The sequence below is a fragment of the Peromyscus leucopus genome, chromosome 2, assembly GCF_004664715.2.
Source record: "Peromyscus leucopus breed LL Stock chromosome 2, UCI_PerLeu_2.1, whole genome shotgun sequence".
NCBI classification, from domain to species: Eukaryota; Metazoa; Chordata; class Mammalia; order Rodentia; family Cricetidae; genus Peromyscus; species Peromyscus leucopus.
Genome location: NC_051064.1, coordinates 153,398,985 through 153,412,364, shown reverse-complemented (window position 1 = coordinate 153,412,364; position 13,380 = coordinate 153,398,985). Strand labels below are relative to the sequence as shown.

The window sequence follows — 13,380 nt, the reverse complement described above, 5'->3', positions numbered from 1 at the left end:
AGTCTCCCTTGGGGGTTGTTGTGGCTGTGTGACCGAAGGGACTGTGGACAGTGGCCGGTGCTTATTGTCTGATGCACAGACACCTGTGCATAAAGTCTGTGTGTTGGCTTCAACCTGGCTGAGAAATGTAGCCATGGCCCGAGACAGAATTTGAGGCTAAGAAACTTGGTGTGGGAAGTACCTGCCAAGCACACAGAGCAAACTGCAGGAGCAGATATGATCTCGTATTTTCATAGCCACAAACACCCAAACCAACCTAAGTTGCCTATAGGCCAGTCCACTCGGTACTCCTGGGGGACTTCTGTTTCGAAAAAAGCATTGAAAACAGTACTGAGGTTTATCTGTAGAACCCCACACACAAATCCTTAGTTTCACAGCTGATTTTATAACAGAAACAGAAAGAAAGTGGCGGGGGGGGGGGGGGGGGCAGCAAGATGGTTTAGGGGTAAAGGCACCTGCCTTACTCCTGACAGCCTGACGAGGTGGAGGGAGAGAACTGACTCCTGAAAGTTGTTCCCTGACCTTCACATGCATGATGTGACAATACACCCCTAGAAATACCACACACCCCACAAAATAAATGAAAGAAAGTTAGGCAGAATGGCGCACACCTGTAATCCCAGGAGGCCAAGGCTGGAGGATGAAAACTTTGGTAGCAGCCTGGTTTGTGTTGTGAGACCCTTGAGGGAGGGAGGGCAGGAAGAGAAACAGCCCCGTACAGAAATGGCCTGTGTAGAAATCCACTGTGGCCTCTCCAGACAGAGATGTTACCTTTCTGTTTTTGTGGGGCTTAACGCCCTCCAGGCTAGGGTGTTTGCTTACGTTTTCTGGAAGTGACCGAAGTTTCTCCCTGTTATGGGACACTATCATCACCAGTGCCTACTACTTGGCACCTGAGGAAAGGGCTCGGCCCTCCCTGATGGCAGGACCCATTGAGTTTGTGATTCTTGGTAGGTGGAAAAATATTCATGCTGGGCTTTGTAGTCGCCCAGAGAGTCTGGAAGAGATCCCTCCCACTGATTCTGAGATGTTAGACATCTCGTGGAGTCTGATAAGAGTCACGAACCCACCTCCCAGGGCGCCGTGGTCATTATGTGAGTGTCACTTGGAGGTACTTAGAGCGCATTGCAGCCCAGGGGTGAGGGCTCTGCTTGTCTGCGCCAGGGAGGCTGCCTCTCTAAGGGCCAGAGGGCAAACGCCTTTGTTTTTGTGGAACAATAACAGAAAAGCCGCCACAGGTGATTCGTGGTTGGTGTGCACCGGTTCTGCCTCGGACTGCTGGTTCTCCTCTGCGGCTTCAACCTGGGTGTGTCAAAAGTCCTTGTGGGGAGCGTCTGTCTGTACTGAACACGTACTGGCATGTGTGGAGCTCTGGTTCTACACATGCAAAGGCAAGCTCTCTGCCACTGAACTGTACCCCAGGCTCAGGTTCTGACTTTCCTTGTTATTCCTTAACAATACAAGGTTAACAATTCGCAGTTTTCTCATTATGTTGAGTAATGTGAGCAATCCAGATGTGATTCACACTAGAGCAGAAGGTCCATTTTATATACAAACCTTGAGCGACCATGATTAAGATTGGAGAAGGTGGTATCCTCAGCCCTCACACAAGCACACTAGAATTTTCTTCGGGATCAGGACACCTGGGGCTGGCTGCCTAGGGGAAATACATATCCTCATCTGGTGCTGGGGGCTTTTGTTCTGATTTCCACATATTAGGAATTATTTCTCATCTAAACATGTAATTTGAATTTAGTGAGTGGCTTACAGCCAGTTGACTTGCTATGACAGTATTTCCTGTCTTCTCTGGCTTCTTGCCAGAGCTTTGGAGGCCAAATGCAGACATCTCCCCACAGTGGGTTCACAGTTAGCCAGTGTGGTACATTCAGTCCAGCGTGCTGAGAGCTCTTACAGGAGATGAAGGGTTTGCTGCTCCCACCCTCTGCTGGTGGGCAGAAAACCGTGACCAGAAAACTGCAGATAAACAGTCCAGGCAAATGCTGCCAACCCAGATGTCCCCAAGGTGCCCTCAACCGGGCATCTCGGGAAATTATTGTGAATTGAATTTTGAAAATTAAGTCTTATTAAATGCAGCAAAGATCTTATTAGTGAAAGAAAACACATGGCCAGTGTTAGGAGACATGAGGGCTGTGTACTAGATCCCAGTTCCTAAACTCAGAGACTTGACCTCTGCCTGACCCCTGCTGCCCTTCCCCTTGCCCACCTGCTGGGCTGGTGGCATCTCAGACTCACTGCATCATGACCACCTCCCTCTGGACCTACTGTGCTGTCCCCACACTGGAGTGTCAGCACCTCAGCCCCAGCAGCCAGGCTACTCCCATTCTTATCCCTCTCCCCTATGTCCAGCTACTGGCAGATCAATCCAGTTCAGCCTGGCTCCTCCTCATCCCTTCACTGATCCACGTTGACCCTGTCTCACCAGGTGGACAGACACCTGTGTGGTTCCTGGGCCTGCCCTTTTACACTTTCCTGAGGTCCATCCACATACAGAGACTAAACCATGTCTCCTGATGTTTCCACACCTGCCCCATGGATCCTCTCCTAGTCCATCTGAGCCAGACCTGCTCCACCTCCAGGATGGCCCACGGCCTGTTCTCCCCTTACCCTGTGCTCCATTAGTCCTCTGCCCCTTCTTTGGTTACTTGTTCACCTATCCTAGGGCCTCCGCCACCATCTCTCTGACGTGTGTGTGTGTGTGTGTGCGCGTGCGCGCACGCGCGCGCAAGCGTACCCTAAAACAGACCTAGCACCACTGGGGACATGTGGAGGCCCACAGAGGCTTCCTAGTAAAACCTTACTCAGGGTCAGAGAATCTGGGCTTGCTTTACCCAGCAGGGCTGCATAATGGAATGATTTGGCCATGGGCATGGTTATCAGGTATTTTGAAGGGTCTACACCTGGCTGTACATCTTGAAAGGGGGAGGTCTTTTGCCTCTCTCCTTGGTAGTATATAAAAGGCCCATTAGAATAAAATCTCAAGGCACTGGGTATTGGCCCAGGGCCTTCCCAAAGCTATCTTGTGTCTCTGTCTTTCTTATTGTCTCTTTCTGTCTTTCTATATAATACTCCTCATTCCTCTCTCCTCCCCCGAAGAACCCTTCCACAAGTTGGAGCTGGACTCTGACAGGAACACAAGAGACAAAATGATAGGCAAGTGAACACCTGAGTCTATTGCTTCTTTTCTAAAAAACTGCCCTACCTTGGTATCATGTGATAAAAGCCACATCTATTATCCAACATGGTCTTGGACGCCAAATGTCAGGATCTGAAACCATGCCTCGTGCCTCACCAACCCAAATGCCAAACTCAGCCTCCTCCTCTCTTTCACCTTGAGTGTTTTCCTGCTGGCCCCATGAGCTCCCAGGTGACCCGTCACATCCTTGTTTTAGGCATGTATGATTCACTTTAAGAGGCAGCAGGTCAGCACCCAGAGGTGACTCAGCCTGCTGCTAAAAAGTGACCCTCTGTGGAGGTTCCACTCACTCTGGCCACATTGCTGGTGCCTTTGACTAGAGTAAACCTAGCACGAGCTTCAGGGCAGTTTCCGTTCCTGATCCTTTGCCCTTCTCTCCTGCCAGGTTGTTCCTGGTCATAGAGTACGTCAATGGGGGGGACCTCATGTTCCACATGCAGAGGCAGAGGAAGCTTCCAGAGGAGCATGCCAGGTAAGTCCAGATCCACGAAGAGTGTGCCCTGGGGACCTTCCTCGGGCCAGCAAGAAAAGAGGGGGGTGAGATTTGGGTAGAAGGTGGCAAAGATGAGACTTTGCTGTGGTGTAAGGAATTCAGATCCTCTGGGGGAATGTAGGAGCTTTGTGCCCAGGGCTGGCCCCTCCTCAGACTTCCAGCAGAAGCCCCTCACCCAGGAGGGCAGGCTCTCTGGGCTGTTTTGTTTTCTCTCTAAGTTCCACACTCCCTCAGTGGTAGAGTACAGCAGGCCTTTATTAGCTTCAGGAGAGAATCCCCTGGTTCTGCTCCTGGCCCTGAGCAGCTGCCATCCAGCCCACTATCCTGGCGCTTCCCTTGCAGCCCATGCCTTGCAGGAAGGCTGAAGAGACTTAAATTTGGATGGCCCCTTCTTATTTATCTTAGTTTCGCCCCCATGAAGTCCTGTGCATCACCTAGGCTTCCTCTGGGGAAAGTGGGCAGAAGTAGCAACCACTTATTGCCTGTCCACTTACTTTTTATAGCACTCGTGGTAAAATGCACACAGTATTAATGTTACCATTTCAGCCATTTTAAGTATATAGTTAAGTGCCATGAAGCTGACACATGGCTATGCAGCCGCTACCACACACAGAACCTCTTTATCTCTCACACTGGAACTGTACCCTGTGAATGCTGACTCCCCAGGCTCCTGACCCCAGCCCTGGGCACCTCCCTCTGATTCCAGAGACCTCCCCAAGTGGAATCTTGGATTATCTGTCTTTATATATTTGACTTGATATGATGTCTTCTTTGTGATTCACTGTGTAGCCTGTCAAAAATCCTTTCCTTTTAAAGGTTGGATAATATTTCATTCTACTGATAGGCCACACTCTCTCCCTGGCCCCTAGCCCTCTTCTCTGTCTTCTTCTTCCCACCAGTGGTACACAGGGCTCCAGCTTCCCGTGTCTTCATCACTTACTCTGGCTGTGTTAAGTAGCCATTCTGTTGGATAGGCGGTGGACTCTCACTGTAATTTAAATTTGTACTTCCCTGGTGACCAGGACACCTTGTGGGGCTGTGTGTACCAGCCCCTGGCCGCCTGCCACTGCCCCTCTGCTGACCACAGAATGCCCCCACCTCAGGTTCTATGCTGCTGAGATCTGTATTGCTCTCAACTTCCTCCATGAGAGAGGGATCATCTACCGGGACCTGAAACTGGACAACGTCCTACTTGATGCCGATGGACACATTAAGCTGACGGACTATGGCATGTGCAAGGTGCCTGCCCCACCTGTCCCCCACCTGGCCTGTCTGCCCTTGACACCCTGCAGACTGGGCACAGCCCAGTGTTGACCATGCTGCGGCACCCCTGCCTGTGACCATCCCACCTCCTAAGGAGCGCCACTGCCCGTGGGATTCACCCTTCTGTCCCCACTCTGTCCCCACTCTGTCCCCACAGGAAGGCCTGGGCCCTGGTGATACAACAAGCACTTTCTGTGGAACCCCGAACTATATTGCCCCTGAAATCCTGCGAGGAGAAGAGTACGGTGAGTACAAGGCACGTAGCCGGTCAATGTAGGTGGACACTTCCCCCACCCAGTGACGTTCACTCAGCACAGACCTGCCCGACCAACTCCTGCAAGGGCCCTGGCACAATAAACAGGGAGAGATTTGTGACCATATTACACCCAAAGACAACACACGACATCCCTTGGTGTTCCCCAGGTGCGTGTTACCCCTTGCACACCTTCTCAGGCCCACAGACAACCCTGAACATTCCTCTCTGAGGAGCCATAAGGGGGAGGGGGAGGGGAAGGAGCATGAAGCAAAGACAGACAGACCCAGGGTCAGGTCACAGCACCCCAGGTTGATGGCTGCTGGCCATGTATATGTGGAAGAAACAAGGTCTCCTTGGGAATGGTAGCCATGCCTCAATTAGGATCCAAAGCAGAGGGTGATCTGGGAAACCCTGTGGACACAATAGTGTATGTCTGCTCCTCCTCTTTCTCTAGGTGGAAACAGTCATGTGCATCCATGTGTGGGGGTGGGGTAGTGTACATATACAGGTACATGTACATCCATGTGGTGGAGGAGAGTATATAGCATGTAGTGAGTGTGTATGTGTGTGTGTTGTGTGCATTTGTTTACTGTGCACACAGGTTTATTACATATGTTGTATATGTGTGCTTGTGCACACACTCAGTTTTGTATCCTAATGTTTTCTGTCATGCACATGGGATTACAGACATGTGCTATTTATCCCTGACTCATGATGGTGGCTTCAGTGAAACCAGTCATAAATACACTTCACATAAATGAGTGTGCAACAGGCAGTGTGTGTGGGTCACTGACCCGAGAGAGTAACTGGGCTCCTAGAAGCTGCTTCAGTTGAAGTTGTTCAGTAACCAGAGAAGGAAAGATGGCAAGCTGGAGCCAGAGATCAGTCTAGAACCAGCCAGGGTTCTTACTGGCCCTGATTCCATGTGTGATGGAGCAGATGAACTGTTCAGAGACTGTAGGGATGGCCAGGCTTTCTAGGACAGAGCTGAAGGCAGGTCTTCCCTCCTGCTGCCTAAAAAACTTAGCATTTGAACATAAAAAAAGAAAGAAAGGAAGGAAGGAAAGAAAGAAAGAGGGGGGAGAAAGGAAGAAAGAAAGTAGTGACAGCAGAAGGAATTATAGAGAAGTGTTTTGTTACCTCAGAGAAGTGGGTTCTGGCTGATTCTGTTTAGGCAGCACTGGGGATTGAAGCCAGAGCTTTGCATGTGTGAGAAAAGCGATCTACCACTGAGCTACATTCCTCAGTGAGAAAGGAGCTGTGTAACTTTAAATGAAAGCAAGAAAAAAGCCAGTTATGATGATATGCACTCACCAGGCTGAGGCAGGAGGGTACAAGCTGAAGGCCAGTGAGACCCTCTCCATCATCATCATCATCATCTTCAAATAATGATGATGACAAGAACAAAGCAGGGTCCTTTCTTGGACCCGTTCTGCATGTTTGTGTAGCAATCAGCAGAGCTGAAGGGCCAGGTAACAGCCTGGGTAACCCACAGTGCAGCAGGAGAAGTCACAGCCACACACCAGTTCTGCAGCTTCTGAGGAAACACATGCCCAGCACAGTAAGTGAAGGGCAGTCCAGCCACCCAGGGAGATGGGTGCTGACTCCCTTTGGCACATTCACACTCATGGACTGAGTGTGTTGGCTTCCCAGCCACCTCCTGCCTAGTGAATGCCTGCTTTTCCCTAGGGTTCAGCGTGGACTGGTGGGCGCTGGGCGTCCTCATGTTTGAGATGATGGCTGGCGCTCCCCCTTTGATATCATCACGGACAACCCTGACATGAACACCGAAGACTACCTTTTCCAAGGTTGGTGGCCCGCCGGGCATCCACTCCCTCCTTGTCTCTGCATGTTCTTTTCTTCCCTTCTCGAAGGTGAGGATGAGGGGCATTGCCCAGGCTTGTGTCTCAGCACTAATACAGGACATGTGGAACCATTCCTCTGGCAGAGAATGTGAAGTGAGGTGACCATAGTTCATCATAAGTCACCTAGAATGAGACTGCCCTGATTTAGCCAGAGCCCCCTTCTGCATTCCCCATAGCCCCAGACAGGTTCCCCTCTCACTCCCCGTCAGAGTTAATGGCCACTGTTATGTCCCTCAGCGCCCTCTGGTGACTGGTGTGCAGAGGCCTCCACATGCCTGTGACCAAAAAGTAGTGTATGAGGAGCTGTTGTTCATACATGGTTATGTGATATATGCCATTGTATGCCACCAGGAGGTTCCTAAAAAGTCAGGAGTTCAAAGCCAGCAGATACATAGCAAGATTATGTGCTCCCCCCCCAAATAAAAGAACAGAGTTCAGGGGCCCTGTAGGCTGCTGGGAAAAGTAAACACTACCAAGGAGTCTTCTCACCTGGCTCCTGTCCACACAGTTATCCTGGAAAAGCCAATCCGGATCCCCCGCTTCCTGTCTGTCAAGGCCTCACACGTCTTGAAAGGATTTTTAAATAAGGTATGCTCTGGCTGTGGTGACAGAATATCTCTTTTGTGTCTCTCTGGGATCGAGTCACCCATGGGATGGAGCGGGTGGGCAGAGTCCTTCTGCTGAAGGTTTTGTCATTGACTGCCAGCTCCTCTGTGCAGGTTTGATCATATGCTTTGGCGCTGGGCCTGTGAGTTCCTTTTTTTTCCTTTTTTTTTTTTTTTTTTTTTTCTTTTTTTTTTTTAGACTTACTTATTTATTTTTATTTTATGCACATTGGTGTTTTGCCATGAGTGTCCAGTGCCCTGACACTGGAGTTATAGACAGATGTAAGCTGCCATGTGGGTGCTGGGAATTGAACCTGGGTCCTCTAGAAGAGCAGTCAATGTTCTCAACTGCTGAACCACCTCTCCAGCCCTAAAAGAATGAGAGTCCAAAGTTTGCTTTTTTGTTGTTGTTGTTTGTTGTTTTGTTTTGTTTGTTGTTTTGAGACAGGGTTTCTCTGTATAGCCTTGGCTAGAACTGGTAGAACTTTTCCTAGAACTGGCTCTGTAGACCAACCAGGCTGGCCTCGAACTCACAGAAATCTGCCTGCCTCTGCCTCCTGAATGCTATTAACAGTATGTGCCACCACTGCCCAGTGAGTTTAATTTTTATTGATACTTAGCATAACAAACAGTGAGAAAGTAACCCTGTGGGGAAGGGCTCCCGACAGGGGGAGGTTATACCCTGGATGAGCAGGAGAGCAGCTGGAGACGGTGGGGAAAGCTGGGTCATCCTGTTGGGTAGAGGCTGAGTCAGCAGTTTCCTTGGGAATCCTGACTCACCCTTATTTGAATTCTGACCTCCAGGATCCCAAAGAGAGACTTGGCTGCCGACCACAGACTGGGTTTTCCGACATCAAGTCCCATGCCTTCTTCCGCAGCATAGACTGGGATCTGGTAAGCCTCAAGCGTTACTCGTGCCCATTCCATAAGGTGGGCTGGTCTCATAGGCAGAATGTGGGCCCATGTGCACTTGGGTTACTGGTAGATGGTGTCTGGGCCCCAGGGACATTTTTTTTAGTGTGGTTGGTTTTCCAAAGCTGCCAGACCGTATCTGTCCTACTACTAGTTACTGGTAGGTAGTAAGCACAGGCTTCAAGGTTCTGAGTTGAGTCCATTCCTGATATTAGGAGAAGAAAAATAACTTATTCCAAAATAAGTGATTAGAAAGTTACTGAAATGTGACCTATAAAATATGCTCTTTTAGCTGGGCGGCAGTGGCACACGTCTTTAATTTCAGTTCTTGGGAGGCAGAGACAGGTGGATCTCTGAGTTAGAGGCCAGCCTGGTGTACAGAGTGAGTTCCAGGACAGGCTCCAAAGCTACACAGAGAAGCCCTGTCTCAAAAAACAAAACTATGTGTGTATGTATATATATATATATATTCTTTTGAGGGAAAATATGAAGTTTAGCCCATTGAATAAATCTGGAACTTGCCCAGCTTGGGGACACTGGACACCTTACCTTCCTCCCCAACCCCACCCTGACCTTTTTAGATGGTCCACAGCCAGCACTGATGTCTACATCCCATCCCCAGGGAAGAGCAGGATCTTGTTATATAACCAGTCACTTTTTCTTTTTGATTTTTCAAAATAGGGTTTCTCTGTGTAGCACTGGTTGTCCTGGAACTCTTTCTCTGTAGACCAGGCTGGCCTCACACTCAGAGATCCACCTGCTTCTGCCTCCCAGGTGCTGGGATTAAAGATGTGTGCCACCACCCAGTACAACCAGTCCCTTTTTATTTACAGGACTGTTTGTGTCTAGGGTACTGTGAAGAATGGGGAGGGGCTAGGCTGCAGGGGCAACAAGTGATCGGGACAGACTGTGCCGCACAACCCCTGGCCCTTCCAGAGCCGCCCAGTCAGAGCCTCTTGTTCTCTCCCTTGTGTGTGTGTGTAAATATCTATTCAGTATACAGAACGTTGACACTTTTTAACATTGGTGTGTATGTGTGTGTGTGTGTGTGTGGTGTGTGTGTGTGTGTAAATATCTATTCAGTATACAGAACGTTGACACTTTTTAACATTGGTGTGTATGTGTGTGTGTGTGTGTGTGTGTGTGTGTAAATATTTATTCAGTATACAGAACGTTGACACTTTTTAATATTGGTGTGTGTGTGTGTGTGTGTGTGTGTGTGTGTGTGTGTGTGCGCGCATGCACGCGCATGTGCGCATTGCACATACGGAGGTCAAAGGACAACTTCCGAGAGTGAGTTCTCTGTGTCCGCCATACAGGTCTAGGAACAAACTCAGGTCATCATTCTCTGCTGAGCCATCTCACTGGCCCTTGATCCTTAAGAACCAATTCTGTCAGCTTTCAATTTCATTTTCTAGCTCTGGTAGCATCAGAGAGAAGCAGTGGGTTTCTTTCTAACTCTGTTCTTCACAGTGCAGCCATACCTGGCTTGGCCCAGGCCCAATAGTGGCAGCTTTACCCACAGGCTTACTGCCTGCCACAGTCTTGAAACCCGTCACCCCGATCTGGCCCAGAGTCATGGATTGACCTAGCAGATCATGAGTGAAGTACAGGGAAAGTTCTACATTGTCCCACCCACCCTCCTCATGGCTTCTCCTCTGAGCCTGCCTCACTGGGGTCTACCTCGTCTGAGCCTGTAGGATCTGAGTTCTTCCTCTGTCCCTGCCCCTGGCCCCGGGCTCCCACATGGTCAGTAGCAGCCAGGCCTCATCTCCAGTCACTCTTGCCTCACTAAAAGTGATCGGATATGATATAAATAGTGTTTAACTTTAGTCCAGCTGCCTCTAGGCTGGCCAGCCAAGTGTTCTAAGCAGCAAGAAGGGCTGAAGAGGTCTTCCTTCACACATCATACACATGGCACACATCTTGTGGGCCTGGAGCCATTACCACGGAGCCTTTCCTCCTCAGCCCAGGAGACTCATGCCATGGGTCGTCACACCCACCTTACTATCCCCTTCCCTGGCCACACCCATTTGTCCTCTGCCTTACAATTTGACTTGCAACTCTGTCTTGAAAGGAGGCCCATCCAGTAGGTGGTCTTGCATTCTGGCCCGCTTTGCTTGGTGAAGCATCTTCAAGGATCGTCCTTGTCATGGTGATATTCATGTGACATGACTGCCTGAAGTTGCCTTGCACAGATGAACCATGTGTCTGCTCACCCACTGATGGTCACTTGGGTGGGGCCCACCTTCTGGTTCTCAGGTTGTTGGGCAGCTTGCAGAGCCTGTCTGTTGGGACTCACGTCTAGTTTTCTTGGGGACATTCCTCTAGATGAGCCACTGTTCAGATGGTCACTTGGTGTCCCGCCTCTTGAGGGGCTGCACCCCAGGACTTCTTGGGACCTTAGGACCGTACAGCCCAGCACCAGCTTCAGTGATTGCAGCTTCAGGACTGTTCATCTGAGGTGGGAGCTCAGGCCCAGAGGTGTCACCGTAGAACCCAGGATGCTGGTCCCTAGTGCAGCTCTGGTGCCTTGAGGAAGAGGACAGATGTGGACAGCAAGGGAATTGGAACTGGCCCCAGCCCTGAGCCACTGTGACATCACTGGAGAGGCTACTAATTCCAGCCCTTCCCCTAGCTGACCCAGCTCTGCTCCTGTCAACACCACCAGTGCAGCCATGGTAGTAACTGGTGTGTCCACATTCTTGGGCCTGAGGCCACCTATGCTGTTCTTTAAAGATTTGTACAAAGCCAGCTGGCATGGGTCTCATTCAGGGATTATAGGCTTGTATGGTACTATGTGTTGTATGTTTGAAGCTGAAGGGGCCAGGCTTATCTTTGATCCCCCCCCCCTTCTTTTTTTTTTCCCTTGTGGGCTTGGGCTTTGAGAGACAGAAATGACAGACAAACTCCTGCTGTAACTTGAGACTCTGGGACAACTGAGCGGAGGAGATCTGGGCTCTGGAATGGCTTGTGGGTGAAGGCCCTGTAAGTAGGCAGGTAGACTGTCAGGAACCAGCCCACCACACCTACCTCCTCCCCAACTAGCACTGTTCCTATGGCACATTCTGTTCTGATGTCTCCCAGGACCATCCTCCATCCTGAGTGTCATGGGGCAGAGGGAATCATGATGAGCTCAAGCAGGCCTAACAGTGGCTGCCCTTACAGATGCGGGGGAGGGAGGTTCAACCTGATTCTTGGGTTTCTGCTTCAGACAAGTCCACTAGGATGGTCTTGATGAATGTAAGGGACTAGAGACACAAATGAGACCCTCTTCTAGCCACCCAGTGGCTGACCTGAGAACTACTGTCTGCATGGCACACCATCCCTGATAGTGACCTTGTGCTACCAGATCCTTTTAGCCTCTACTTTCTAGACTCACACCAAAGGCCACCCCAGAGCTTGGTGCTCAGGGTCCTCCCTGGGCCTCAGACATAGGCTCCTCTTCCATCCCTCTCCACTGCTCTAGAGAAAGAGTAGAGTCAGAAGAGATCCACATGCCAGCTGTCTCTAGGGGCACAGGGATGGCCTGTGGGGCCAGTCCTGCCCCTCCTCTGGGATGTCAGGATAGGAGTACATACTCCACTGAGCACACAAAGTCCACCATGGGCCATCCGGCACATCCTTCGATGCCAAGTCTCCGCCAGAAGGTTTGGATATTGGCATAAAGGCCATGGGAAAGTTGTTGGACACAGTCCAGTAAATTGATTCTGAAAGAAATGGGTTCGTACAGCAAAGTTCTGACTCCCTCCAGAAGTTTGCCTAGGGCTGCTTACCACAAGGGTCTGTCCACAAGGGTGCTCCATCAGACATGGTTTGACAGCATGTCAGATTTTTCAAACGGTCCCAATCCCTGACCCATCATGAAGTAGAGAGAGCTGAAGTGGCCATCTGGGCATTGTTACCATCTGCCATTAAACCTGCTGTGTTCCAGGCTGCTGGCAGGTGCCATGGCAAGGCCACCCTGAGGAGTGAGTCAGACTGTGGCTAAAATAAACTCCTTTGACATCAGCGAGGCCTGACCAGTGAGAGCTGACAGGAAGCTGATGGCCTCTGCTCCTGCCCCGGGTCAGGCAAATTAAATAAACCTAGACCAATCAGTGGGCAAGGGTACTTGCCACCAAGCTGACAGCCTGGGTTAGATTTCCAGGATGCCTGTGGTGAAATGTCCTCTGACCTCCACACACGTGCCATGGCTCGTGCATACCCACCCACTCATGCACACACAGATAAATAAATGTAATTTTTTATAAAGTTTATAGGTTCAAGGCTTCTAGAAGAAAGACTCCAGAGAGGAAAGCAAGTAGGACAGACTGTCACAAAGCCTTTTGGTTTCCCAGGCAACCTACCGCAGGAAAAGGGAAGGACGAGGCCTTGGTCGTGGCATGTGCCTGTGGCCAGGAGAGAAAAGAAAGGAAAACACAGGAGGACCAGATGAAGGGCCACGCTCAGAAGGCCCGTGCCGGGGCTCCAGAGACAAGCAAGCAGTTGTGGGAACCACGGCCAGGTGGAGGCATCAGAAATGGGGTTACAACTGCTACTAGCCCCAGGCACACCTCCCCACCCTTGAGTCTGAATAGGACCACCTGCCCTTACTGCCCAGGACCAGCCTTCGTAGCCCAGACTTCAGAAGGCGAAAGTGGCAACAGCACCCTGGCCTTTGGGGCATGTCTTTGTTTGGATGCCAAGAGTCAGAGGGGTCAGTGCTCTCCATCTTCTCTCGGCTCATCTCCCACCCACAGCCGTGCTGGGAACTGACTCCCCATTGTCCT

The 13,380-nt window shown here is 50.5% G+C and overlaps 1 protein-coding gene across 1 annotated transcript in view; it reads left to right on the top strand.

Annotated features, from left to right (window-relative positions):
• Prkcz (protein kinase C zeta) overlaps positions 1 to 13,380 on the top strand; it is a 111,354-nt gene that overhangs the window by 95,240 nt on the left and 2,734 nt on the right. The window contains 7 exon segments of the mRNA XM_028891470.2: positions 3,600 to 3,686; positions 4,811 to 4,946; positions 5,128 to 5,215; positions 6,916 to 6,969; positions 6,972 to 7,034; positions 7,600 to 7,679; positions 8,501 to 8,590. Of these exon segments, the coding sequence (XP_028747303.1) occupies positions 3,600 to 3,686; positions 4,811 to 4,946; positions 5,128 to 5,215; positions 6,916 to 6,969; positions 6,972 to 7,034; positions 7,600 to 7,679; positions 8,501 to 8,590 (598 nt within the window).